At 45.1% G+C, this 24,292-nt stretch overlaps 4 protein-coding genes across 5 annotated transcripts; 2 read left to right on the plus strand and 2 right to left on the minus strand.

Moving 5' to 3' along the window:
• Positions 1–153: 153 nt before the first annotated feature.
• On the plus strand, positions 154–18,104 carry LOC111079573. The gene is made up of 8 exons (XM_022374799.2): positions 154–857; positions 10,350–10,562; positions 12,190–12,694; positions 12,763–12,973; positions 13,062–13,900; positions 13,976–14,177; positions 14,270–15,395; positions 17,592–18,104. The coding sequence occupies exons 1-8, from the start codon at positions 825–827 to the stop codon at positions 17,769–17,771; spliced, it is 3,309 nt and encodes a 1,102-aa protein (XP_022230491.2). The 5' UTR covers positions 154–824; the 3' UTR covers positions 17,772–18,104.
• LOC111079576 lies at positions 15,722–16,688 on the minus strand. The gene is made up of 2 exons (XM_022374804.2): positions 16,528–16,688; positions 15,722–16,454 (listed from the first exon to the last, which is right to left on the minus strand). Exons 1-2 carry the CDS (start codon positions 16,628–16,630, stop codon positions 15,892–15,894), a joined length of 666 nt encoding a protein of 221 aa, XP_022230496.2. The 5' UTR covers positions 16,631–16,688; the 3' UTR covers positions 15,722–15,891.
• On the minus strand, positions 17,966–19,636 carry LOC111079577 (pyridoxine/pyridoxamine 5'-phosphate oxidase). Its single transcript, XM_022374805.2, has 3 exons — positions 19,439–19,636; positions 18,335–18,865; positions 17,966–18,258 (listed from the first exon to the last, which is right to left on the minus strand). Exons 2-3 carry the CDS (start codon positions 18,859–18,861, stop codon positions 18,129–18,131), a joined length of 657 nt encoding a protein of 218 aa, XP_022230497.1. The 5' UTR covers positions 18,862–18,865; positions 19,439–19,636; the 3' UTR covers positions 17,966–18,128.
• LOC111079575 lies at positions 19,181–21,267 on the plus strand. 2 transcript variants are annotated; one of them, XM_022374803.2, is made up of 5 exons: positions 19,181–19,510; positions 19,964–20,298; positions 20,379–20,723; positions 20,789–20,946; positions 21,006–21,267. In XM_022374803.2, the coding sequence occupies exons 1-5, from the start codon at positions 19,304–19,306 to the stop codon at positions 21,098–21,100; spliced, it is 1,140 nt and encodes a 379-aa protein (XP_022230495.1). In that variant the 5' UTR covers positions 19,181–19,303; the 3' UTR covers positions 21,101–21,267. The 2 variants fall into 2 exon arrangements, with proteins under 2 accessions (XP_022230495.1, XP_022230494.1); XM_022374802.2 differs by having other exon boundaries at positions 19,182–19,510; positions 19,952–20,298.
• Positions 21,268–24,292: the final 3,025 nt, after the last annotated feature.

Below are 24,292 nucleotides of genomic sequence, written 5' to 3' on the forward strand. Positions count from 1 at the left end.
AATTAACTATGCCCAGCTCTGTTACTTGAAACGGCTCGATGTAAGGGGAGGGATGGGGATGCCTCACGTTCAACTCAAACTGGCGCACAAGACAGCTGACGGCGATGCAGAAGAACGACTAGTGGCCCGCTGTGAAGACTGAAGACTTGTCTGACCAAGTTAGTCTGAGTTTTACCACGGCCCGAGACGGTTGAAGCCAAGCGACGCGATCATAATACAGTATCCGAAAACGAGTACGAATCCGAGTCCGAATCGAGTCGTTTACTTGCTCCGAAAGAAAGAAAGGTGCGCGCGCGCATGCGCTGTCGTTCAAACCAAGCTGAAAGTAATATTAATAGTATAATAAGTAAACCGAAAAAGCGAGTGGAGTGTTCTGCAAGACAGAGCGTGAAGTGCAGCCGACTGCTGCATTGTTTTTGTTTTTGTTTTGTTCAAGTTTTGCATTGTTGTTGCTGTTGCTGTTACTGTTAAATTGTTTAAACAGATAAATATGCGGAAAATCTAATCCGCTCAAAACGTAACAATAAACGACGTCAACCTGGCTATTGATTACAAGTCGTGTGTGTGACACTTTTGCAGTGCAGAAAAACAGGTTGTTGTCATTGCTATTTATTGTTGCTGTTCCTTGTGCTTAGGGCACTTTGGCTCACTCACCTGCTCGCTCGCTCGCTCGCTGGCAGCCTGGCAGAAACGCGGTCATGCCGCTTAACCTGCCCTGGTTATAGATCCCGACCCACAGAGTATTTATCAGCAGAACCGGTGAGGGAGGCGGAACTGGGCGAAGTGGCGGCCATAGCAGCTGCCTTCATCAACTACAATACAGGATGTCGGACATTTACTATTGCAGTAATAGCCAGGTGAGTGATCTATCTGGGCATTCTCATTCTCTCATCAGAGGAAATCATTTGATGCGTCTGGCGAAGAATTTGTCCAGCCCCTGGGAAATGGGCAGCTGGGTCTGCATTAGCAATTTTCATTCTCCTCATTAAGCACTTCCTGGTGGTAAAACCACACAAAATGATTGTTTGATTGACTTAAAGATTGATTTATTTCGGCTCAAAAAAATGGAATAGATTTGTGAGTTTTATATTCCCGATTTTTCAAAGATTAGCCGTGGGGTAATTCGATTTTACATTTCCCAAAACAAATACCAATTCTTGGCTCATAAAATATCTTGCTCTTTAACTGCAGCGATTATATAAATTCTCAAAAGGGCAAGAAAAACCAGAAATCGGTTAATCTGTCTGAGAAACGCTGAAATTGTTTCTCTCCTTTTGGTGATCTCGCCTAAACGGCTTTCCCCAGACGTCGCCGTCGCCATTGTCATTTGTCATAATTGGAAATTGGTCGAACAGACATAATTAATGAAACAAAAGTAAAAGCGCCAAGCAGTCGGACAGTCGTAAAAATACAAAAAAAAAAATAAAGCAAGACTACTGTTTTGATTTTGTCATCTGGTCGATTGCATAATGTCGGCTGCACTAGTATTGATAGTCGCTAACGGTATTGATAGTCTGCCAACGATTTATAACGTGCGGGGGTGGGGTATGTATCCAATACTCTCGATATCTGTAATTCGAGTATTTGCTTGGGCTCTGTTTCTATTTGTTGTTGCGGCGCTATTAAATTTATGAAAATTATTATAATGATAGTCGGATAAAAGCCACGCCTCCTCTTTGCGGGGCATCTAAACGCATAATCAAAGAGAGCTCCGGTACACAGAAAAAAAACGCATTTCCAAATTATCAAAATTTCTGATTTTTGGTTTGGTTTTGGGGGAATATTTCCGATGTTTTCCGATTTTTTTTCATTCATTTCTTTCAGTGTAAAATCTGAGACTCGGTTGTGTGGCTTTTTCAAGTGAAAGTGCGTCCCGTTATAAGCCAATTTTGACTTAGTAACTTACTTTTGCTGCTGCTGCTGCTGTTGCTGTTGCTGCTGCTGCTGCTGTTGCTGCTTTTGCCTTAGGCGCATGGCTGTAAAAATTATGCCCGCCTCGGCCTCCTTCAAACTACAATGCTACTACGAGTATAACCAAAAGAAATCAAAAGTTTTTACTGTAGTCGGAGTGCGTCGTCGTCATCATCTTAGTCTTGCTCTTGGTTTTGGTTTTGGGCTTCTCTCCTTCATTGCTGCTGCTGTTGCTGCCATTGCTGTTGCTTTTGTGATTTTAATTTGCAGCTGTTTTCATGCAAAAATTGTGGCAGTTGGGTTATTATTGTTAATGTAGTGGCTTTTCTTTTTTGGTATATGCAGTGGTAATGTTGTAGGTATTACTATTTCCCTCTTCAGAGTTGCTCCCAGCCACCGACCGCTTTTACGAGCTGTGGCGTGTATAAATTTGTTTGTGAAATGAATCGTCCGTTGGGAGACTTTTGTTACCATAGCTGTTTCTCTTTCTTTGGTCTTTTGTTTTCTTGGCTGATGAGAATATTTTCCAAAACACTAAATATGTCGCCTTTAACAATGAAGGTGAAAAGAGAGGCTCGCCAATACCGAATCAGTGAATACTCTTGGCATTTTTAGTGGAAGTGGCAGCTGAGTTAAAACGGATTCGTTTTTTGTAGAAATTAAATTTTTAAATATAAAGTTTTATATTGTATACACGAATATGTTTATATCAAAAATCAAAATTGAAAAATTTAAAAATTTTCAAGTTTCACAAAAACCCTAAAAAGAACCTGGTAAATGTCCTGTAAAATGTTTAAACAATTAATTATGTATTTAATGTGTAAGAAAAATTAAAATTTATGCTCCAAAGATTTTTCTGAAATTTTCATTCAACATAGTTTCCATAAACTTCCACGCGACGATAATTCTTTTGTTGCATTGTTTTTTTTTCTCCAGTTTTTGGAGTAGAAATCTGTTTGATTACGGTAGCTGTTTCAACCAGAATTTAAAGCAATTATCTGAGCACAATTTCCTCAAGTTAACTGCAGCCTAGACGATGCATTCCTGTAGCGTATTCTGTAGAAGTTCCACAGTTTAACAGTCGCAAGAGCACAGAAATTGACTGAACAAAATTCATAAAATTATGCTCATTAGAAGGCGGGCGTGGAGTTTGTGGGGTGGGTTCTTATGGGGCCTATGCTAAGTGAACCAAGGCCACAGATTATCATATGACAAAGTACGAATAGAAAAAAAAAAAAAAAAGAGTTGAAACTTTTTTTTAAGGGTATGGGGCAGGGGAGTATGTGTACCAAGGTTTTGTGTGGCGTTGACCAGAGTTTTGTTCGGCTGTTCGGCTTATTTATGGTTGATTGTTGCAGGGCGTGTGTGGCGCGCAGCATAGGGAGCGCATTGTTGTAGTTGTAGTTGTAGTTTTAGTTGTTGGCGTTGGCCGCCAAAGGCATACTATGGACTGGAGTGGAGTTCACAAACTACAGACTGACTATTGAGCAATTTCGATTTTATGTTGGGATTGTTATTTGCAGTTGTCTCTCTCTCGTTATTTCTTTTTTTTTTTTTTTGCTTTTCTGGAGTCTCCGCCCGCCGCAAATTTCAGCCACTCTGATCGCACACGAGTATAGGTGGGGGCATACATATGTCAGAGTGTGGGGGGCAGGCAGCCAAGGCATTCCAATAAGTCCAATGGGTCTATAAGTCTAGTCTAAGGCCTCTCTCGCACCGCATTTTATGCGCCAAAAGTGATTGCAGCGACAACCAACGAACGACAACAACAAACTCGTTTGGCTTAGAAACAAACGCAACAACTTTCAGTTGTCTGACGCCGTTGGCCCGCCCCCCACCTAGCCCCTAGCCACTAGCCCCTACCTTTGCGGCTATTTCTCGTATGGGGCTTATCTTGCTCGTGGAACCCCATTACTGCTGCTGCTGCTGCTGCTGCTGGCTGCTGTTATTTTCAGTTTTTGTTCAAAAGTTTTTTCTATCGCTCTTTCTTCTTTTTGCACAATCACCTCAGACACAACACCCCAAAGGCAACCAAAAAGGCTGACGCCATTTGGAGAGCGCCCGCTCCCTCCCCCCCCCCCCCCACACATAGGAAAAAAGAACTCAAACCCAATCCAATGTACCGATTAACAGCTGTGTAAAAGGCGCTTGCTCTTTTATGGTGCCCCCACAACGTATTCCTTGTTGATGATTCCCAAATGTTAATTAGCTTTCAGGGTCCATATCTGCATGATAGATACCTATAAAATTATAGACTATCAATTGAAATGTCTGATTGGAGTTCGATCGTTCCTATGGCAGCTCAAAAACTTCACTCAAAAAAGGAAAGATGTGCACGGCTTTATCGACTCAGATATTAAAAAAAAAAATCAGTACTGTAAAAGCAAAGAAATTCTTTCTTTTGTGTATAGCCTTTGCGAAAAATATATGTAATATATCGTATTAATAACTGAGTTGCACATTTTTCCTCTCCCCCTTACTCATATTTTGTGTGCTTCAGTCAGCGTTTTGTCACACGTTGTCTGTGGCACAGTTCACTCTGTATGTCCGTCTTGGCTCTTTGTTGTCACATTTTGCAGTCATGTGCAACAGGTTCACAAGCAGCAACAACAAGAAAAGGCAGCCAGCCAGCAATATGAAATAAAATGTTGTTGCCATTTGGCCAAATGCCACAAGACAGCCGGCGACAAAAGCAACAACAACCACTTACCACTACAGAGACTCAGACTAGAAATAAGCTTGCGCCAAGCTTTGATTTTCATACCGTGTTATCCATAAAGAGCACAAAGGGTATGTTGCTTTATGTAAAAGGAAACAACCTTATTTATGCTGCTTGGATTTAAGAGAGCACATATGTATGTATGTATGCATAAAGAAGTGTAGGAGCCAAATATTGGTATAGTTATATCTGTGTATATTCCTGATGCCATCTGATCGATGGCTTTTTTGTACGACAGCTCGAATAGGGTGTCGGCACTGCTATTGAGAGTTCTTGCTGGTTTTCTTTTAACTCAAATCAAATGTTTTATTGAGCGACCTTTTGACAGAGCAAAGCAGTAGAAGCAGCAGCAGCAGCAGAGCGCTCTCAGACACTCTCTCATACACACAGCCACATGGTGGGAGAGAGAGCACGAGCAATCTCATGCTGGCCATCAAGCAGTATCGATAAACGCTTTATGGGTGGGAGTAAAAGGAAACAGAGTCAAATTCAGATTCAGAGTCACAGCAAGAGCTCAAGAGAACTTTCTCTGGCTATGGCTGGCATTTGTTGAAGGGGGCTTGCATCTATCGTAAAATGTCATTGAAATAAATTAGAAGCAGCAAAACACAAGAGGTAGAGGTGGCCAGTGGCAGAAGAATAAGCAGAAGACAAAAGCCACAAAAGCCGAGAGCGCTGCTGTTGCTGTTGCTCTGTCTCTGCGTCTACTACAGAGGAGCCTCAAAGAAAGTAGCACAAATCACATTGGCTTTTGCCTCTTCTTCTGCTTCTTCTTTTTCATCATCATGATCATGAGCTTCTGCCACTGCCACTGCCACTGGCGCTGCTTCATTATGAGCTTTTATTAACTGCGATTTATGGGGGAATGTCTTTTAATTTCAATTTCCTTTCGTTTATGTCTGCACATGTGTGCTTCGCCCTTTACTTTCCAATTGGCAATGGTTTATTAACAGTGCCCAGCCCGAGCCCCACATCGCCGGCTCCACCACTCGATTTCCATTGCCAAATTATTTACCTCCACACTCTTGTACAGCTCTGTTCAGTTTGTACGCACTGCTTGCAGTTGGCTGCTGCTTTGGCAGCCTTGAACTGCCTGACGACGACGCTGCGTGGGCAAATTCTGTGTGTTTCGATACCCTTTGCTGGAGGCATTCCACTTAAATGCAGACATTTGGAACGCATAAATAAATCACACCCGGCGTCTGTCTGTCTTGTTCTAGGAAAAATAGTCCGATACTAGTAGTAGCTGGACTCCATTTTGTAACAGACTTAGCTTTTTCCTGCTAGCTGTATATGAATTAGCACCACGATGTGATAAGTTAACGTTAATAATTAAATGAGTCTTTGTGTGAATAGGTTCGTTCAGAATATCAGAATCTGAATCACATTAATCTTTGAATACTGCAAAAGATAATGCCTGAGAGTATCTAAGCAATCGGTCATCGGAAGATGGTTTTTTTTTTTCTGTTAAATAATCTTTTTAATCTTTTACCTTTTCTGGCATTTTCCCCCAATGCAGTTTTTTGTTTCGTTATTGCTGGCCAAAATAGTTGCAAAATTTCAATTAAATATGCAAATCTCAGCGGAAATTAGCTTTTATGGACAGAGTGGAATCAGTTTTTGGGAAATTGTGGGAATTATATGTAGACGCCACATCATTCGGAGACTGACTACCTTGAGTAGCATACAAATGACTAAAGAGATTTTAGCTGAGACACATGCCAACTTTTCTACTTTGCTAGACGAACAGTTCGTCAACCCATTTTTTGGATGTTTTCAATCTTGATATCTGATATTGGAATTACCATTGCCATGGCCATACCTACCAACCCACCCATCCATCAGCAACTAGAAACGGGCAAATATTCCCACTTTGTCTTACCGAATCGCATTCTGAATAAGTAATTCGCCAGCCCCAAGCAAAAGGAACCAACCGGCGGCGGCAATGACAAATGTTAAGAAAGCGCCCATAGGCCAAGTCCAATCAAATCGCGTTATGCTATCCACTGAGCCGTTGTCGGAGCGGAGCGGAGAACTTTCTACTTCATTTGGAATGCAAAGACAAATGTCGCGCTTAGAGATGGGCTGGTAAAACTTCATTTCGTGCGCGCTTTTTGTACATCTCGAAAAAGGATGCATGCCACCCCCTTAAGGGGGGCATAGCAGTTTACTATGCAACGATAACAAAATGGTTTTAATTACCTCTAAGGTTAAAATTCTTCGCTCGATACTTGCTCTGGATTTATTTTAAATCACCGCCAAAGAAATCGACTAAAAATTATCTAAATAAATGATGAAAATTCGCAGATCATTTTGTTTGCATCTAGTTTGAAAAATGCTCCTCCCGCACCGCGCACCGCGCACCGCACCGCACCGCACCCATCGCTAGGCCAAAGGCAAAGCCAGTTCCATAGCCAAAGTTAGCTTCGGGTTTTCGGATGAGAGCGACAATTTGTAGACGACTCTTTTGCTGGATTGCATTTTGATTTGCTTTGCCATAATTGTTATTGCAGTTGTCAGCTCTTGTTGTTGCTGTTGCTGCTGTTGGGTAGTTATATTTTGTGGGCAGAGCGAATGAGAGTGAGTCACAGAAGTTGGCTTCACCAACCCAAAACCCAATTTATGTGTAGTTTGTACAGAGAGAGAGACACAAACACACACCCTAAAACGGCAACCCAGTTTCATGTAGTTGCCAGCTGGAAAACAAAATCAGTTTTTCAGTCACGTCGTCGTCGTCGTCGTCGTCGTCATCGTTGCACTCGTATCTGGCAATGCCATCATCATCATCATCATCATCTATGTACCTCTAGAGTGTAGAGTGTAGAGTGGTGGAGCTTCACCACGCACGTACCGGCACAATCCAAGAGGTGTAGCGGTAGCCAAGGAGAGAGCTGTTGTGGCGCATAGAAATGCTCCTTGAAGGGGTCAAAAACTGTTCGTTTTCGGTTGAATTTTTTTGTCGGTTGAACTCCCCGACTTGTCGTCGGCTTTGTGTGTCTCCCTCTCTCCACATTGTTCGGTTGCAGCTTTCCCCCAGTTCGGCAAACGTTCCGTTATTAATTCGTCACGATTGAGTGGCAGCTGTGTGCCTGCCTCGTCTGTGGCATCGTCTATGGCTGCCGCCTGCTGCTCCAAGCGACGTCTACGGGACTGCCACAGAGGCTGCCACAGAGGCTGCCACAGAGGCTGCCACAGAGGCTGCGCTGCGCTGCGGCTGCTTAAAGGGAAATTAGTGAAAAGCTGTCACAGCTGCTGCCGTTGCCGTTCCCGTTGCCGTTCCCCAATTGCCTCTGCGGCTGTGCCATTGGCAGCACGTGGCCCGTGGACTTTGCTTCTAAGTGCAATGCAATGCTTTTGAGCCAGAAATGTGATATGCGAACAAGAGACACGAGCAGAGCTCCCCGAGTGTGTGCCTGGGCCCTGGCTGCTGTCGCAAAGTGAACGCAATGAAACTTGACCAGAAGATTTCCTCAGCCCTGCTGATGCGTAAGCCGTAAGCGAGTACATATTTATATGGGATTGGTTGGATAATTGCTCAACCGATGGGCGGGCGGGCGGTCGACTTATTGAAATTTGACACACATTTGTGCCGAGTTGGTAATAATTGCAAAATTCCCTGGCGCTAGTTTTTCCACATAATTTTATTACAGTCCTAGCCACATGGTTACCCCCACTGCAAGCCGAGAGTTGGAATCCTCGTGGAAATTTAAATGAAAGTGCATGTAAATGTATGCCATGTTTCCTTTTTAATCTGCATCAAGGCTCACTTTAATTATGGTTTGGCATTTGGCATTCACCCGTTTTGTAGCATGCCTCAGCATGGCTGGTTCCCATGGCAAGGGCACAAAATCATGAATTCGGTCATCAACAGAGGCATCGCATCGTCCAGCTTTCCTTTTCAAAAGAAGAGCCAACAACAACAACAGCAACAGCAACAAAAGCAAACAAACAAAAAAAAATCATGTTGCAACTTTCTTCGTTTTGTGGCCATAAGGTCATCCAGAGGGGTACCCCTCCCTCCTTATGGCCTTCGCTGTGAAAGTGCACTCGGCGACATGCCGCGCGCATAGAGCGGAGCGTTAGAGTTCAAAAGACTCAGGCCACGAACTCGTTTTCCCATTGACGACAAGTGTCATTCCATGCCAGGCCATGCCATGCCGTGCCGTGCCGTGCCACAGGCTTTTAAAGAAGAGCCACAGAGAGGAGCCTGCCTCGCATTTTTGAATTGTTTGTCTTGTTGCAGGCGAAAGCGAATTTTTTTTGTTTTTGTTTTTTTTTTTTCGTGCCAATTGCAGTCGAAAAACCAAAAACAATTTTCAAAGCCAAGGCGAGGCACGGCGCAAAATGAAAGTGTTTTTGTTGCTGCCGCCCGTGGCGGGTCGTTGGTGGGGGCCGTCTCCGTCTTCGTCCCCTTAGCCACCCCCCCCTGCCACCAAGAGGAAACACGTTTCGGCAACATTGGCGTCAGGCAACATGTTGCGCGAAAAACATGTTCACAGGCCGGGCGGGCCTCCCCATCGACAGCGGCAGCCCCTTGACTCCACTCAACTCTCATCCCCAGCAAAATGAATTTTCCTAATTAGTAGCCGTGCGAAAGAAAAGCGAAAACGGACAGTGGCACAGCAGTAGCAGCAGCAGCAGCAGCAGCGTATAATTTTGTTTGTTAAAAAGAAAACTATTAACGAAACAAAGAATTGTGTGGCATGCATAGTATACATACATACATATGTACAGGATCGACTTATGCACCTGGTTGGAGCTGGCGATGAAGTATCATCAAAGAGTAACTCAGGGACATTAAGGATTTCCGATGCGGCTTTTCCTCAACAACAACCTCATCATGCCTGGCGGTGGTACGGGGAAATCTGAATATTTTTCCTATGAGTATATACAGCATAAAATTGTCTGTAAGTCAGTTGGCAAATTATTTAAGATACAAAGGCCCCATCGAAAACAAAATTCTTTTTGTTTTTCCAAACTTTCCATGGATGGAGATGGAATTCCGTTCCACAATAGAAATGATGTCTCTGCCAGCCATTGGCAATTGTTAAAAAGTCTTTTTTGGAACCAATGGTATGCATGAACATCTAGTTTCACAGTGTTAGACCGTCTGGGGGATCAGCAGTTAACGTAGAACAGAAAACAATGGGAACACGCGGGCCAGAGCCAGCGAATAATCAAAAAAATATGTAAATATGTTAAGCAAAATGAAACAAGTAAACAATAAACAGCGATAAAACAACAACAGACCTACAACAAATAAAGGAAACGCAGAAAACTTTCTTTTACGCTGACGTTGCGCAGTCGCTGTCGCTGTCGACGCTGGACATTGGGGCGCTGTTCGCTTGACATTGGACTGCTTTGACTTTGGTACTGCTTTGACTTTGGCTCTGCTTGCTGTTGTTGGTGTAACTTTTGATGTTTCTGTTGTTGTTAAATGGTTTTGGTTTTTAACTGGAGCATACCATATAAATGGCCTCGGGCGTGTGGGATGGAATGATGGGGCGTGCCGTGTCGTGTCGTGTTGTGGCGGAGGGGCATGTGCTGCTACACTGTGCTAAATTTGGCAGTTGTTGCCGTTGACCAGCTCGGACAATTAGCACCTGTTCGGTTGGTTAGTTTCGGGTTTCTCGCGCATGTCTACTCCATTACCAGCTTTTGTAAGCCGAAATGCTTGCGCACTATTGTTGAACAAAATTTTTCCAAATTTGTTTTGCAGATGAAAAAGTCTCGCGATGTGGACAAAACATCATCACCGGGGTCACAGGTACACACCAATGCGAATGCGGTATGCAACATAGCGGCGGCGGCGACGGCAACGGCTGCTGCAGTGGCAGCAGCTGATAAAAAGAACAACAACAACAATTGCAGCAATCGCAATAAAGACAAATCCAATTTGCAGACAAATGGAGGAGGAGGCAAAAATTGGAAGGTAAGCATACATAAGCGTAATCGTAAGCGTAAATTGTAATTAAATATGAATTTGTGCGATAATTAAAGCAAAAAGAAAGAAAAAACAAAAGGAAAAGCTACCAATTTGCTGAAAGAGAGGGTGGGAGAGAGAGGCGGTATGAAGGAAATGTGTGTGTTCGCGCTGATGTAACACGAAAGCTTACACACTGCCAGCACGTGCGACACGCATAATGCATTCGCGTCAGCACAAATGAAGAGAGAAGAGCTGAGTAGAGTAGAGCAGCGCAGCACTGCTTTGAGCCGTTATGCGGCCGAGTGACTTCTGACCCCCCCCAAACTTTCCTGCCTTTCTTCTCTCTTTTGAGAAACACAGAGTGAGAGAGAGAGAGAGAGAGGGCGAGAGCGGTACAATTACAACACAGTGCTAATAAGTTTGCTCAATAAAAAAGCGTTGACCGATGCCCGCGATTATGAAATGAGGAAACCATTTGTGTTTAATTACACTTTTTTCCTCTGTTCATTTATCTTATTATTGTTATGCTACTTTGTCTCTGTCTGGCTGGCTGGCAGCATCAGCATCACGCATCAGCTCAAGAAAAGTGGGCCATGCGATGACCTGTTTACAGAACGGTTTAATTATTTTCTAAATTGTGTATGTGCCTGTGCCTGTATTCTGTTTTGCTGCTTTCGCAATTGCAACATAAAAACCAAACCGCATTCGAGTTCCCCCTCGCATCCGTTATGTTACGTGCTAGTTAAGCTCAAATAATTAATAAAACAACAGGCAGAAGCAGGCTTTTAAAGGGAGAGTAAGCTTAGCTTAAGTTAAGCCTTTTGACTGCTTGAGACATTAATGCACTGCTTGAGCGTACTAAATAAGCGGTTCGATTGGGTGACTTAACATAAATATTGGACAGATTTAATATGAAGTAATGGGAACTGCTTCCATAACTCGATATTATGTATCTATAATTACGAAATGGCATCGTTTTTATTTGTGTAGTCTTTTGTTTTCTTGCAAGAGTTTGGAAAAAGACTTTAGCAAACCAATCCACGATTTGAACACGATAAACCAGAGAAGTAATGGAGTTGCTGTAATCGCAGTTAACATTGATCAAAATGTTCTTAGTCTGTTAGGCTCGGCTTAGTGTGGGTAAACGCTGGCAGGAGCCCGGCTCAGCTGTTCCATTTCATTAGCGCGCACCATTCGATTCAATTAGAGAAATTAAATTCAACCAAAACGCAAAGTGAAGTCGAACGAAGGCTGGTAATTTCCTTAATTAAAAACAGAGCAGAAGCTTCCGCAACGCCAATGCTGTGCAAATTCCAATGTTGCATGCCACATTTGCATGCAACAGCCACATAAACAACCACCACAATTCGAGTCCATGTCCATCCATTTAAAGCAAGTAAAGATTTTTCTGCAAGCAAACGCCATCCCACCACGATGATGGGGATGGATAGCTGCTGGAATGGGCTGTTGGACTGTTGGGCTGTGGTTCGTTCCGTGTGTGGATTTAACGGCATGATTTGGCGTAAAATCAAAGCATTTAAGGCGCTTTAGTGGTCATTGACCAAATTGCCATCGACTCTGCGCTCGCTTAATTATTGAATCTGACCAGCAATGTTTTCTTTTCGTTGCGCAGGGCATCGTCCACAGCAATCCAAATCCGAATGGCAATGGAGGAAACGGCGGCGGCGGCGGCACCGGCACCGGCAGCACAGCCCTGCCCCCGAAGGTCTTTCACAATACACGCTGTACGCGGCACCACAAGCCCCATCACAGCCACGCCAATGGAGCCGGAGTAGGAGGAGGAGCGGGAGCAGGAGCAGGCGCAGGTTCCGGAGCGAACGGCTTGGACATGGCCCAACAAAGAGAGCGGGAACGGGAAAGGGATCGCGACAGGGAGCGAGAGCGAGAGCGGGAGAGAGAGCGCGAACGCGAGCGGGGGGAGAGGGAGAGGGAACACCACCTGCATATGCAAAGCCATGCCCATGGCCTGAGGAGAAAATCGGAGTCTGTTCTGTCCACGGACTCGGATATACGCTTCACCCGCCGCAAGCTGGGAGATGGCCAGAAATGTGGCTGCGCTGTGATCGCCGGCTTCCTCATAGCCCTGCTCGTGGCCGGGGCATTCGTTTATGTGGGATGTGAGTGGAGTGGCTTTTGGAGTAGCTGCATCCAATTTGCACAGAACTAAATGAATATTCTCTTGCAGACACCTATTTCCGTCCAGAGCCGTTGCCGGATCGCGTCTTTCGCGGCCGTTTCATGGTGCTCAACGACAAGTGGAGCATGGATCTGGCCAACCAGAACTCGCTGCGCTTCCAGCACAAGGCCAGGGACTACAGGGAGCGTATAAATCTCACCCTGAGGCGTTCGGATCTGCGGGAGGCGTACGAGGGCAGCGAGATCTTGGCTCTAGACGGGTGAGTAGCAAACAAATACCACAGAGATGGCCCTCGGCGCACCACTAACAGGAAAACCCCTTGCATTGCCCCCCACACACACACACAGGAGCGAGGATAATAATAACATAATCGTGCACTTCAACATGATCTTTGATCCGTACGCGGGTCTGGTGAGCAGCGGTGAGCTTCTGGCGCTCTTCCATGAGGAGATGAGCGACCAACAGCGTCGGCATTTTGCCAATATGACCGTGGATGTGGCCAGTCTGAGCATCAAGGAGACCACCGGCCTGATTGAGGAGCCCATCATGTCCAGCTCGCCGCTGGGCGGACACGATGAGACCACCGAGCCGGTTGTGACCACCACACCGGCGCCACCGCGTCGCTGTGAGCCCCTCCAGCTGAGCTACTGCCGCCAGTTGGGCTACAATGTGACCACCTATCCGAATCTGCTGGGCCATGCCAGCTACGAGCAGGTGGCCGACGATTTGATCGTCTTCCGGGAGCTGGTGGATGGGGAATGCTATCGCGAAGCGTACGACTTTGTGTGCCGCCTGCTGCAGCCGCCCTGCGATACGCACGGCTCGAGCATGCAGCCCACGCCCGGCCACATATGCCGCGAGTACTGTGAATCGTTCATGGCCGGCTGTGGGAGTCGATTGCCGCAGCGATTCCGTCAGTACTTTGACTGCGAACGCTTCCCAGAGTCGACGGGCACACAGTCCTGCCAGCAGAAGCCGCACTGTGTCAGCGACATGCAGAGCAACGTGCAGAGTCCGCGGCTCTGTGATGGCTATGCGGACTGTCCGGATCTATCCGATGAGCGCAGCTGCGCCTTCTGCTCCCCCAATGCCCTATACTGTGGCAGGGGCCGGGCATGTGTGCCGCGCAAGGCGCGTTGCGACGGCAAGGCCGATTGTCCCGATGGAGCGGACGAGAAGGATTGCCGTGAGTGCGCAGAGCAGAGCGCAGAGCCTGTCCATGTGGTTAAGCCTGTCCTTTCTATACTTTCTATCCTTGCAGTTTCCATTGCTCCCCTGGCCGCGGATCTGCTGCTGCCGGAGCCCCTCGTTCCCTATCTGTCGCGCTTCCATGCCGCTGGCTATGCTGTCTTTTCGGAGAAGGGCGTTGTGGGCAAGCTGTGTGCCGAGGGACTCGAGGGCGATGCCAAGCTGGTGGTGCGCCAGACCGTCTCCGAATCCCTATGCAAGTCATTGGGCTACGAGTAAGTTCGCGGGAAGCACCCAAAACCCACCATCATCCGCCTTGTCCGCCTTGTCACTGTCACGTTTCGGTTCCTTTTTTGCTTCCCTGCAGATCTGTGGAAATCTTCGACGTGCAAAACGACACAGAACAGCTGACAGACTATGTGCGCGTCCTGGATCCCCATGCGCCGGAGATCAGCTTCATACGGACGCACTGTCCCCGGCGGCAAGTGCTGTATGTGGGCTGCGGCGAGCTCAGATGCGGCGTTCAGTCGGCGCTCTTCAATGCCAAGCAGCATCTGTCGCTGCCCAAGATGTCGGCCCCCGGGGACTGGCCCTGGCTGGTGGCCCTCTTCCGCGAGGACATCCATGTGTGCGATGGGACGCTCATATCGCAGGATTGGGTCCTCACCACGGAGGGCTGTTTTCAGGGCCAGCCCAGGGCCACCTGGATGGCCATTGTGGGTGCGGTGCGGCTCTCCGCCAAGGCCCCGTGGACGCAGAGGCGACGCATTATTGGCATGATTAAGAGTCCCGTCGAGGGCTCCACAGCGGCGCTGGTGCGGCTGGAGACGCCGGTCAGCTTCTCGGATCATGTGCGTCCCATCTGTCTGCCCGATGCACTGCAGCGGCGACAGCTTACGGCGCCCGCGGTCCAGAGGCGTGCCTATGTGCCCGTGGCCGAGCGGCTGGAGGGCCAGCAGCCCCTCAAGGGCGTTCAAGTCCAGCGCAGTCCGCTGGCGCAGGAAACGCAGCAGTTCTTCCTGATACCCTCCCAGGAGCAAATGGAGGGATCGGGCAGTACCGAGGAAGCGCCGGACGATGAGGCGGAGGAGGATCGACATTATTCACAGCAGTCAGAAGCGGCCGCCTCTTACATGCCCAGGGCAGAGGCACTGCATCAGGAACTGGATTCCTATCCCCTGCCCGAGCATGCCCCGCAGGTCAACTACTACGGCGGCAGTTCCTCCTCCTCCTCCTCCGTCGGCTACTCCTCCTCCTCCACAGCCCGCTCGGCCACAAAGCCAGCCGCAGCTGCAGCTGCCGCCCAGCCTGTCCAGTCAGCAGCGCAGGAGCAGATCTGGACAAACTGCAACACGCTGGGCTGGTCCCGGCAGCGGGATCATCTGCAGCGCGTCCAGCTGAAGATCGGCGACATGGCTCCCTGCGAAAATGTGTCCATAGCCACCGTCAACTCCATGTGCATGGAGGCCACCTACCAGAAATACGATTGCACGGTGAGTAAAATATATTATAGACAAATTAATTTAAATTAAATATTTGGGATTTGCAAAGTGAATAATAAGTACATAAATTAATTTGTAGGAAATATTTTAGAAATATGAAAATATTTAATTTCAATGTGAATTCTATTTAGATCAAATATTTTCATATTAATTAATGGGGAAAATACTTTGTTCTGTGTTCACTTAATTCTCTTTGTCACTTTTCGCTTGTGCTTCCAGCCAGCGAGCACAGAGCTGCTGCATAAATATACGCTGAAACTATTGCTGAGAGAGAGAGAGAGAAAGAGAGAGGCTTCTCTGCAAAGGGAATGCATTAATTAATTTGTTTACATTTTATTTGGATTTCATTTGGTTTCAAAATAACAATCTTAGTAGGAACAGCGGTTCAACCTTTATGCTTACATTTATGATACATTGAGTATTTAGGGTATGTACATATGTATGTACGAGTGGGCTATGTACAATTAGTTTTGAAGTGGCGTCCAAGCTAGATGCGAATGGAGCGCATGCCAGTCGGCGGATTAATGGATGGAGCTCGCCTGGGCTTGGCACAGACATCCAGACGTAAGCGTTTGGCCTGCGGCTGGTGCAGCTCCTCCCGGCTGCCACTGATCTCCGCCTCCCTCTGCAGTTGTTGCTGTTGCTGTGGCTGGGGCTGGGGCTGCTGTTCTCTTAGGAAACAATTCTGACGACGCACCGGAACGGCCTCAGTGCTGGGAAATGAGCCGAGGAAACAGTTTTGGCGATAGACAGCCACTGGCTTGTATTCCTCCGGCTGGTGCTCCTCCTTCGCTTGTTGTTCCTGCTTCAGCGTCTGATCCGTGGGCGTTGTCTCCTGATCGGTGTGACGCTTCCGCTTGATAGATTGGCTGGCCAGGCTGTGGCCACGTCGCAGCTTCTGCCAGCTCAGACGCAAATAGAATGTGATCTCCGGGCAGGGAAAGAGCAGCAGAAAGTATTCCAAGAGCTGCGGCTCAAAGATGTACCCCTTGCCATTGGTCAGCAGCAAGGCTTCTTTTTGTGTCTCGGGAATGCCAAAGCGGGCCATGGCTGGAAAGAATTTTTGAATAGATTTTCTTAGCTTTTCTCAGACTCTCTTTTTGGTGTCTGCTCCGTTACTAACCTTGGACTATGACCTCCTCATAGCTGTTGCCCGTTTCGCAGATTATGAAGCTCGTCTCGCCCTGGAAGCAAATCTTCAGGCAGCTCTTGATATCCGCCGACATGTTGATTATTTATTCCTTCTTGTTTTTGTTGTTCTTTTTCCTCCTCCACTGCTGCTGTCTCTCGATTGATGATTGTCGTGTGCGATCGCTGGAAAGGTTGCCGAATAAATGCAATTCCCGTGGCCAGCTCTCTTTCTTTATATATGCTGATCCCTTGCCCACCCTCCACTGCCGCTCTCTCTCTCTCTCTCTTTTCATGCTCTCTGTGTGCCTGTCCGCTGCAGCTGCAGTCGGGCTGCTGTTCCATTGTAGGTAAACGGCGCTTCTTTTCGCTCCTTCTGTCCCCCAGGTAGTCGTGCGTAACGGGGGTTAATGTTGTTCCTCCAGAGAAAGAGCGAGAGAGAGAGAGAGAGACAGAATGCTAATGAGAGCGGCAGGCAGGCAGGCAGGCAGTGGGCGAGAGAGACAGTTAGAGAGCGGACTGGAAAATGCCGCTCGCTCAGCTTACTCATTCACCCAAACACAACACGTTCCTTCATGTCGCGTGCTGTGTGACGTCATAGGTAACGCCAATTGGGGCTACTACATTGACTAAAATTGATTGTGAAATGGCATTAGAGTGCCAATGGGGAACTTTCTTGAACGGGCAGTTGAAGTTTTTAATGCATACATATATGAATAAATATATGTATATGTACATATGTATGTATATGTATGTATGTACTTGTGATGAAATGAATATTGTTTTTCTCTTTGATTTCTTTGATAAACCTAACTGGCATAGGAACTATTAATAACTGAAAAGTTTCAAGGACTTGTGGCTGAGTTCCACTGCTACAGCGAATGTTACGAATATTTTTCATTTTATTTTATTATTCGGGCAACTGTTTCATTCGCTATATGAAATTCTTTACCAATTGAGGATTAATAATAAATAAATTAAAAAAATCAGCAAATAAAATAAAAAAGATCTTATTAGCAGCTGTTTTCTCATGTGCTGTATTTTGTATGTCTTCCGCAGCAAGAGGAGTACTCTGGGGCGCCCGTGCAGTGCCTGATACCAGGCACCAATCAGTGGGCCCTCATTGGCGTCTCCTCCTGGCGCATCGCATGCGGTCCGACAGGCGTGGAGAGACCTCGTATGTACGACAAGATCGCCTCGAATGCCGCCTGGATACGAGAGACGGTGAATGCGATATAGCGATAAAGCAGCACGCAGCCCCCTTAGAATTTGTGTAAAAAAAGAGGAAAGAATCATTGTATTATGTAAAAACGAGAAACGAGGAGAAAAAACTTAACCGCTACTAACTGGGCTCCCCTTATTACCACATACTGTATATCTACTATTCTCTTTATACGTAATCTATTCTATATACATATATATATATTTTTTTTTGCTGTTTTGTGTAATATTTATTAACTATGCTGTAATTGTATGTTAAACATGTCGAAAAAGAAGCACATTTAGTTGTTAGATATTACTTTTAGCTGTTTGTAGAAAGATATTGTTGAATAAAACTGAAATCAAGTGAAGCCCCAAGGCCAAGCAGTTCCAGATTCAAGTGGCAACGTGCGATGGCAATGCCCATTTGCCATTGCTCTGCAGCCGATACTGAACACGATCGGCGATCAGGCCCTGGCCCACTTTGAGAAAGTCCCAGCGTTGGGGCTGGAACTTCCAGCCGGTGCTACAAAGATTGCAAATGAGAAATTCCGACTGGGTAGCTGGGTACGGTATGGATTCTCGGGCATGCATGCACTTACTAGCTGGCTGGCCTCGCGATGGGCTGCCCAGAGCTCAAGTGCTCCTTCAGGAAGTTGTCGTGCTTTGCCTTTTGCTGATCGTAGTCCACGGGCTCGCCGCACGGAAAAACATGGCCACGTATTTTGGCCGGCAAATCCTCTTTGGCCCACAAGGCATCCATTTCCGAGTCGGGAAGCTCCACAGCGGTGGCCCCAATCAAACGCACCTGCCAGGTGGTATCCTTGCCATCAATATCCTTTACCAGCGGCAGATAAAAGGTAATGCTGGCCTTCGCATTGGCCTGCAGGTTCTTGCAGTTGCGCGTGTATCGATGGGTGATGTAGAACACATAGTTCTCGCTGGAGAGACCACGATATAGGACAGTTCGGTTGAGCACACCAAATTCGTCGTCTATGGTGGCCAAATTCATGTCTTGCACCGAGCCATCTGGTTTCCCTTGAGCGACTGTCTCTAGAAGATGCTTAAACAGCTGCACAGGATCGGCGGGAGGGTCAATGATTTTGGCTAAAGCTGATGTTTGGGCCATATTCCTGAACAGAATACAAATAATTTCAAAATTAACTAATCATGGCGCGCTTTATGTGTCAATTGTTGTTCCAGCGTGCTGTAAGGCGCAATATGTGCGTCTCGGAACCGATTGCTGCTCGTCGGTTGCGTTTACCAGCACTGTATAAAATCCGGGAGAGTAGGTATATTCGGATATATTTTTGAGGGTCAGACGGTATATTTTGTCGCTAAGCCCGCGGTCACACTGGAGAACACACGACAATAATAGCCTAATTTCGATAGTAGAGGCTAGCAGTAAAAAATCAATACTATCGATAGTGCCCTCGATGGTTTGACACCTCTAGTCAGACGGTATATTTTGTCGATAAATTTGCGGTCACACTGGAGAACACCGAATTTAGCTAAATTTGCTGTTTGCTAACAGCTCAGCTTTTGCTGGCTGAATTCCAACATTACCGACCATGACATCCATCCTGGACATGAAGGCCGGCCCGCCGGACTATTGGGCCGAGATCAGCAACTTCTTTCTGCCGCTTAAATATCTGATAACCAACGACCGCTTCGATGCGTTCGTCCAGGATATTGACTTGTATTACCTGATAAATGCGGTGTTTTGGATATTTGTGGCTCTGTCCTGTGGCTTCTATGGGTTTCAGCGTGTGTTTCTGGTAAGTTCAAGCTCTCCAGCTCAACTGCAATGTTCCACGACGGCGTTCACTCTCTTTTTGAGGGGTTGCAAAATAGTTTCGCGTTTATAAATAAACGGAGGTGGTCAGTGGCGGTCTGGGGGATGGTCGGTGGCCTAAATGGGGCACATAAAATTATGAAACACTGGTCACTTTGAAGGCACAACATTCATTAAAATAGAAAAGTAATGCAAAAAAAAAAAAGACAAACAATGTAAAATGAAACAAAATGTTCTCCCTTCCGTATTCCGACCCTGGCAGACAAACGGCGATAGCATTATGCACCGACCACCAACGACCACTGACCGCCCCGACCAAAGTACATTATCTGATGCGGCGTCAGACCACTGCTCGACTAATTGCCTACCACCCATCCCATCCCCACCCCCCCTCCACATTCTATCGTTTCCCCTTTATTGGCAGTTCTTCCTCAAGTCGTCGAATATGAAGTACTTTAAGCGAAAACAATTCGCGAGACTGATTTGGAACATCGCCTTCTATGCAGCCAGCTGCCTGTTCCTGCACTTTTACAACGAGTTTATGATACTGCCCCAGCTGATGAAGAACCAGGGGCGATACTCACTATTTTATTCGTCGGAGAGTCTCATCTTCTACCGGTCCCATCAATTGGAAAAGTTTCAGTTTTACTCAATATTCATCATTACGTTCTACCTGCATGGAGCCATGCTGGACTACAAGGAGGCGGACTTTCTAGAGGTCGCCTCCAAGGGCCTCTACCTGTTGGCCCTCGTGGCCATCGATGTGTACAGGCATGTCTCAACTTGTTTTACTTTTATGGCATTTAATAATTCTATCCTTTTGACCTCCCCACCCCCTACCCCCTCTATAGATATGAGAATTATTTTGTGGGCCTGAATCTCACGCTGGGCCTGTACTGCATACTCACCGAAGTGCTCGCCCTGCTCTCCCTGCCCAGCTCCAATCGCAATCGGCTGGTCTATCAGATATTCCTAGGCCTGAGGATTGCTGCGTGGGCGCATGTGTTCATCAATCTGCTGCCCTTCAAGTACTTCATTCCCACTCTCTTTGCGAAGAACTTCAAGTTGCCGCTGAATGTAGCCATCTGGCTGTGGTACGGCCTCTCCATCTGGAATTCCCCGGTGCTGCAGTACTTCTACCATCAGATCTATCATACGAATCCATCGGATTGCTCCGGTGAGGGATCGGCAGCGAAGTAAGTCTAAGACACCTTCGTTATCACAGAGTCTGCTGTATTCACTAAGATCTTTTCCCGTTTAGATGCATCCTGGTCAAGGACTCGATTGAGTACCGTCACTACAAGGCGCTAAAGAAGGCCTATCTTGAGGTGAAACTGGCCCACGAGAAGGCCACGGCTAATGCGTTGCCAGCCAGCGAATCCGCCTCGGCCTCGGCCAAAACCTTTCAGGCCATCAAATGTATGTAGATCCCCAACTAAATTTAAAGATGCTCTCTAATCAAAATACTGAAATTTCAGGCGTGATGATGCTAAAGCGTAAATTGAAGCGTATACGGGAGGGACGTGGACACGAGCCGGAGGATGAAAATGAAGATCTGACCACTGATACCTAAGCCTGCAATCAGCAACTAGCACCTCGCAATTAGAAAAGACACCACATGACAACTCATATACACACACCACAAGCATAGAGAGACATTTCCTTAAATCAAAAAAAAAAGACAAAGTTCTGCATAGGCTAAAATTTCACAACAAAAAGCAAACTACCTCCCACTCACACTCCCACTCCCACTCTCTTTATGTATGTTCCTTTCTCTCTCTATGACAAACGCTTGGCAAGGGCTAGGCGTGTCTGGTTAAAGATCGTGTGATTTTAATTACAGTGCGTTGTTTTGCCAGTGTCAAGCGTTTGCAAAGCTCTACAAAAAAAATTTGTCTGTGAGGAAGTTCAAATATGGCTGAGCTATCCACATCCCTACACTCTTTTTAGGTATAGTATTTAAAAAAAAAAATTGTTCCTCATATTTATTGGTTCCTCATTATAAGAGCAAAACGCAATGTATTAATTAACCAGAGAACTTATTTTTGTTTCCGCTCCAGACCTTTAGAGCTATTTGGCACAAAATACCATCTATGTATGTATGTCTTATATATCGTTGTGAGACACTGCTCTAATACTAATACTAATTTATAATAACCCTAGAGGCTAATCCATTAGGCAATCAACTAATTTTTCCAAGTACATACAACTATGGTTATAATTCGCAGTGCCTTTCTTTAATATCTTTGTGAGACTTCCTTCTCATAGTAATAATAATTAGTAATAGCTCTAGAGAGTCGTCCATCCTTCCATCAAGTACTTTTTAAATGTTAATCAAACGTTGTGCAGTGAAGGAAAACCTTTCAGTAGATCACGATTTACTAGACACGCATAAACTACACTCAGGCTTGGGCTAGAGGTGTAAAGTCATTATATATCAGAGGGATATATCAGGCCCAGAGAGAGAGAGAGAGATGCTGACAACTCTGTGGCGTCCTTGCCCTCTCACAAACCCTCGCTCGAAACTCTCTCTCACTCTCTCTCTATCTGTCGCAGACACACTGTTTCTCTCTCTCTCTCCTTTAGATGTTTAAGTCGCCTTCAACTTATTGTTGTTGTTTATTCGCTGTGACTTAATGACATATTGAAATATTTTAATGTTTTTTTTGTTGTTGTTTGTTTTTTTGTTCCTTTTTAATTGAAATATACTATATATGGGGCTAAACGAGCGCAATTGAAATGTGTGTTGCTGTTGTTGTTGTTGTTCTTATTGGTTGGTTCAATTTGCACATTTCTCGTTGTTCTTTCATTTCATTTCATATTATTTCATTTTGCTTTATTGATATTTGAAAAGAATTTTCTATATTAATTTTTGTTTCTTGCTTTTCCCTTACTCTTGCTCTTTGCTCTTTGCTATTTAGTTTTTTGTTTCTTTTAGTATTCGTTTTGATAACCTTGCAATTGAGGGTATTCCTCTTTGGGCCATACACGTATACACACATTGCATACCGTTTCTATATATAAATATTTCTGATCATCATCTCATTAAAGATGATTCTCTTTAATTTCTCTCTCTCTCTCTGATTTTCTGATGGGGATTTGGGGCTTCGGATCACTGCATAGTAAGCGAACAAGAGAACAACTTCTAGTGCCGATATCTTTGCGGTCTCCCAGGAATGCCAAAACAAACCTGAAACAATGAGTTTTGTTGTGCCCTGAGAACAACAATGGAATTTCAGATAGATCGATTGACTTACATATATCATATCGGAGTAAAACATAATCGCACCAAATCAAATCATACACAATGAACTCTTTTGTTTGTACGCTTTTGTGCATTCAAATTCGAATCAGGAAGAGATCAGAATCGGTCGGAATGATCTTATAATCGTTTGATTAAAGATTAGCGGCTCTCTCTCTCTCCCTATCTCTCTCTCTCTTGTAGTGTGATATCTTTTTGATCTCTCAATATGTATAACCAAATCAAACTTTACACAATAAACTGTTTATGGGCTTTTTTGCTTGTGCACCAACATTTATTCAGTCGAATTGCGGAGAGATCGGAGAGCTGCGCTTTCCTTATCCTAATAAATGATTAGCACGCAATTCAATTGAACTTCAGATAGTTACTTGGGTTGGACTATACAGCTGTCATGTATGGGAAGGACTGTGAGCTGGGAGCGTTTCGAAAATATTCATTCAATTGCAAGGGTATTTCATGTTTCGGCTTGCCGAACTTGTTGCTTTCTTTTCTTTTCTTTCATTTTGTTCTTGTTCTTGTTAACGTTGTTTTCTTTGGGTCTTTGGGATTTTTCTTCCTTCTGTGAGAGATCTCTGCTATCGTTTCGTTTCGTTTGCTTTGTTTTTAAAAATTATTCTCACTAGAAGCTACATTTTTGTGTTTTACTTTTAATTGTATTTCTTTTTTGCGGTTCATTTTGTTTTGTTTTGTTTTTTTGGGTCTTGCTTATGTGTTGTGTTGGTTTTTTCTCTTGGGTTTTAATTTAATTTTAAACACTTTTGTTTTGTTTTTGGTTTCTTTCCAATTCTTGCAATTTGTTTAGAAAATGTGTGTGAGATTTTTTTTTTTTGTGGCTTGGAATTTTCGGTTTGTTTTTTTGCTTTTGTTTTGTTTTGTGATGAACAAATTTTTTACGTGCCGCGAAATATATTCGTATTATTTGATTTTTGTTTTGTTTTCATTTTCGTTTGTATTAGAGGATGGTTCTTTAGTGGGGGGAATTGGGTGATGGGTGGGGGGGGGTGGAAGGGTGTGGTGGTGTGCCTCTGGCATTGAGCAAAAAAAAAATTGTTCTCTCTATTTTTTACAATTATTTTTCTCTTTCCGCTTTCCGTTCGTACCTTTTGTGGTTTTCTCTTCTTTTATACTTAGTTTTGTAAATCGTATAATTTTATAGTTTGTTTTTTTTTTCTTCTGCTTTGTTTAAATATCTTTTATCTTAATTGTTTTTTTCCACTTTTGTTATTTTCTTAAAATGTAATTCAATTCGTTATGTTGTTGTTGGTTTTTTTGTTGTTGTTTAGTTTCCGCTGTGTTTTCGTCATTTTCTTGTTCTTAAACAATTTTACTAAATTTTTGTCCACTGCAAAAAGGTTTCCTTTTTTTTGCCAGTTACTCGTACATACATACAATATACATATATATATATATATATATATCGCTTATCAATGTTAATTTCTTTGCTGTTTTTGTTTTGTTTTGTTTGGTTTTGGTTTTCTTGTTGTTATGTTAAAGTTAATGTTA

Source organism: Drosophila obscura, unplaced genomic scaffold, assembly GCF_018151105.1.
Source record: "Drosophila obscura isolate BZ-5 IFL unplaced genomic scaffold, ASM1815110v1 contig_73, whole genome shotgun sequence".
Classification (NCBI taxonomy): Eukaryota; Metazoa; Arthropoda; class Insecta; order Diptera; family Drosophilidae; genus Drosophila; species Drosophila obscura.

Excerpts from the sequence above, each read along its gene's own strand:
- LOC111079573 (XM_022374799.2), top strand. The coding sequence starts at position 825 with ATGTCGGACATTTACTATTGCAGTAATAGCCAG. Across the intron at positions 858-10,349 it reads ACTATTGCAGTAATAGCCAG|ATGAAAAAGTCTCGCGATGT; the intron begins GTGAGTGATCTA and ends TTTGTTTTGCAG. Across the intron at positions 10,563-12,189 it reads GAGGAGGCAAAAATTGGAAG|GGCATCGTCCACAGCAATCC; the intron begins GTAAGCATACAT and ends TTCGTTGCGCAG.
- LOC111079576 (XM_022374804.2), bottom strand. The coding sequence starts at position 16,630 with ATGTCGGCGGATATCAAGAGCTGCCTGAAGATTTGCTTCCAGGGCGAG. Across the intron at positions 16,455-16,527 it reads TGAGGAGGTCATAGTCCAAG|CCATGGCCCGCTTTGGCATT; the intron begins GTTAGTAACGGA and ends AATTCTTTCCAG.
- LOC111079577 (XM_022374805.2), bottom strand. The coding sequence starts at position 18,861 with ATGGCCCAAACATCAGCTTTAGCCAAAATCATTGACCCTCCCGCCGAT. Across the intron at positions 18,259-18,334 it reads ATCGCGAGGCCAGCCAGCTA|CACCGGCTGGAAGTTCCAGC; the intron begins GTAAGTGCATGC and ends CAATCTTTGTAG.
- LOC111079575 (XM_022374802.2), top strand. The coding sequence starts at position 19,304 with ATGACATCCATCCTGGACATGAAGGCCGGCCCGCCGGACTATTGGGCC. Across the intron at positions 20,299-20,378 it reads GTGGCCATCGATGTGTACAG|ATATGAGAATTATTTTGTGG; the intron begins GCATGTCTCAAC and ends CCCCCTCTATAG. Across the intron at positions 20,724-20,788 it reads GGTGAGGGATCGGCAGCGAA|ATGCATCCTGGTCAAGGACT; the intron begins GTAAGTCTAAGA and ends TTTCCCGTTTAG.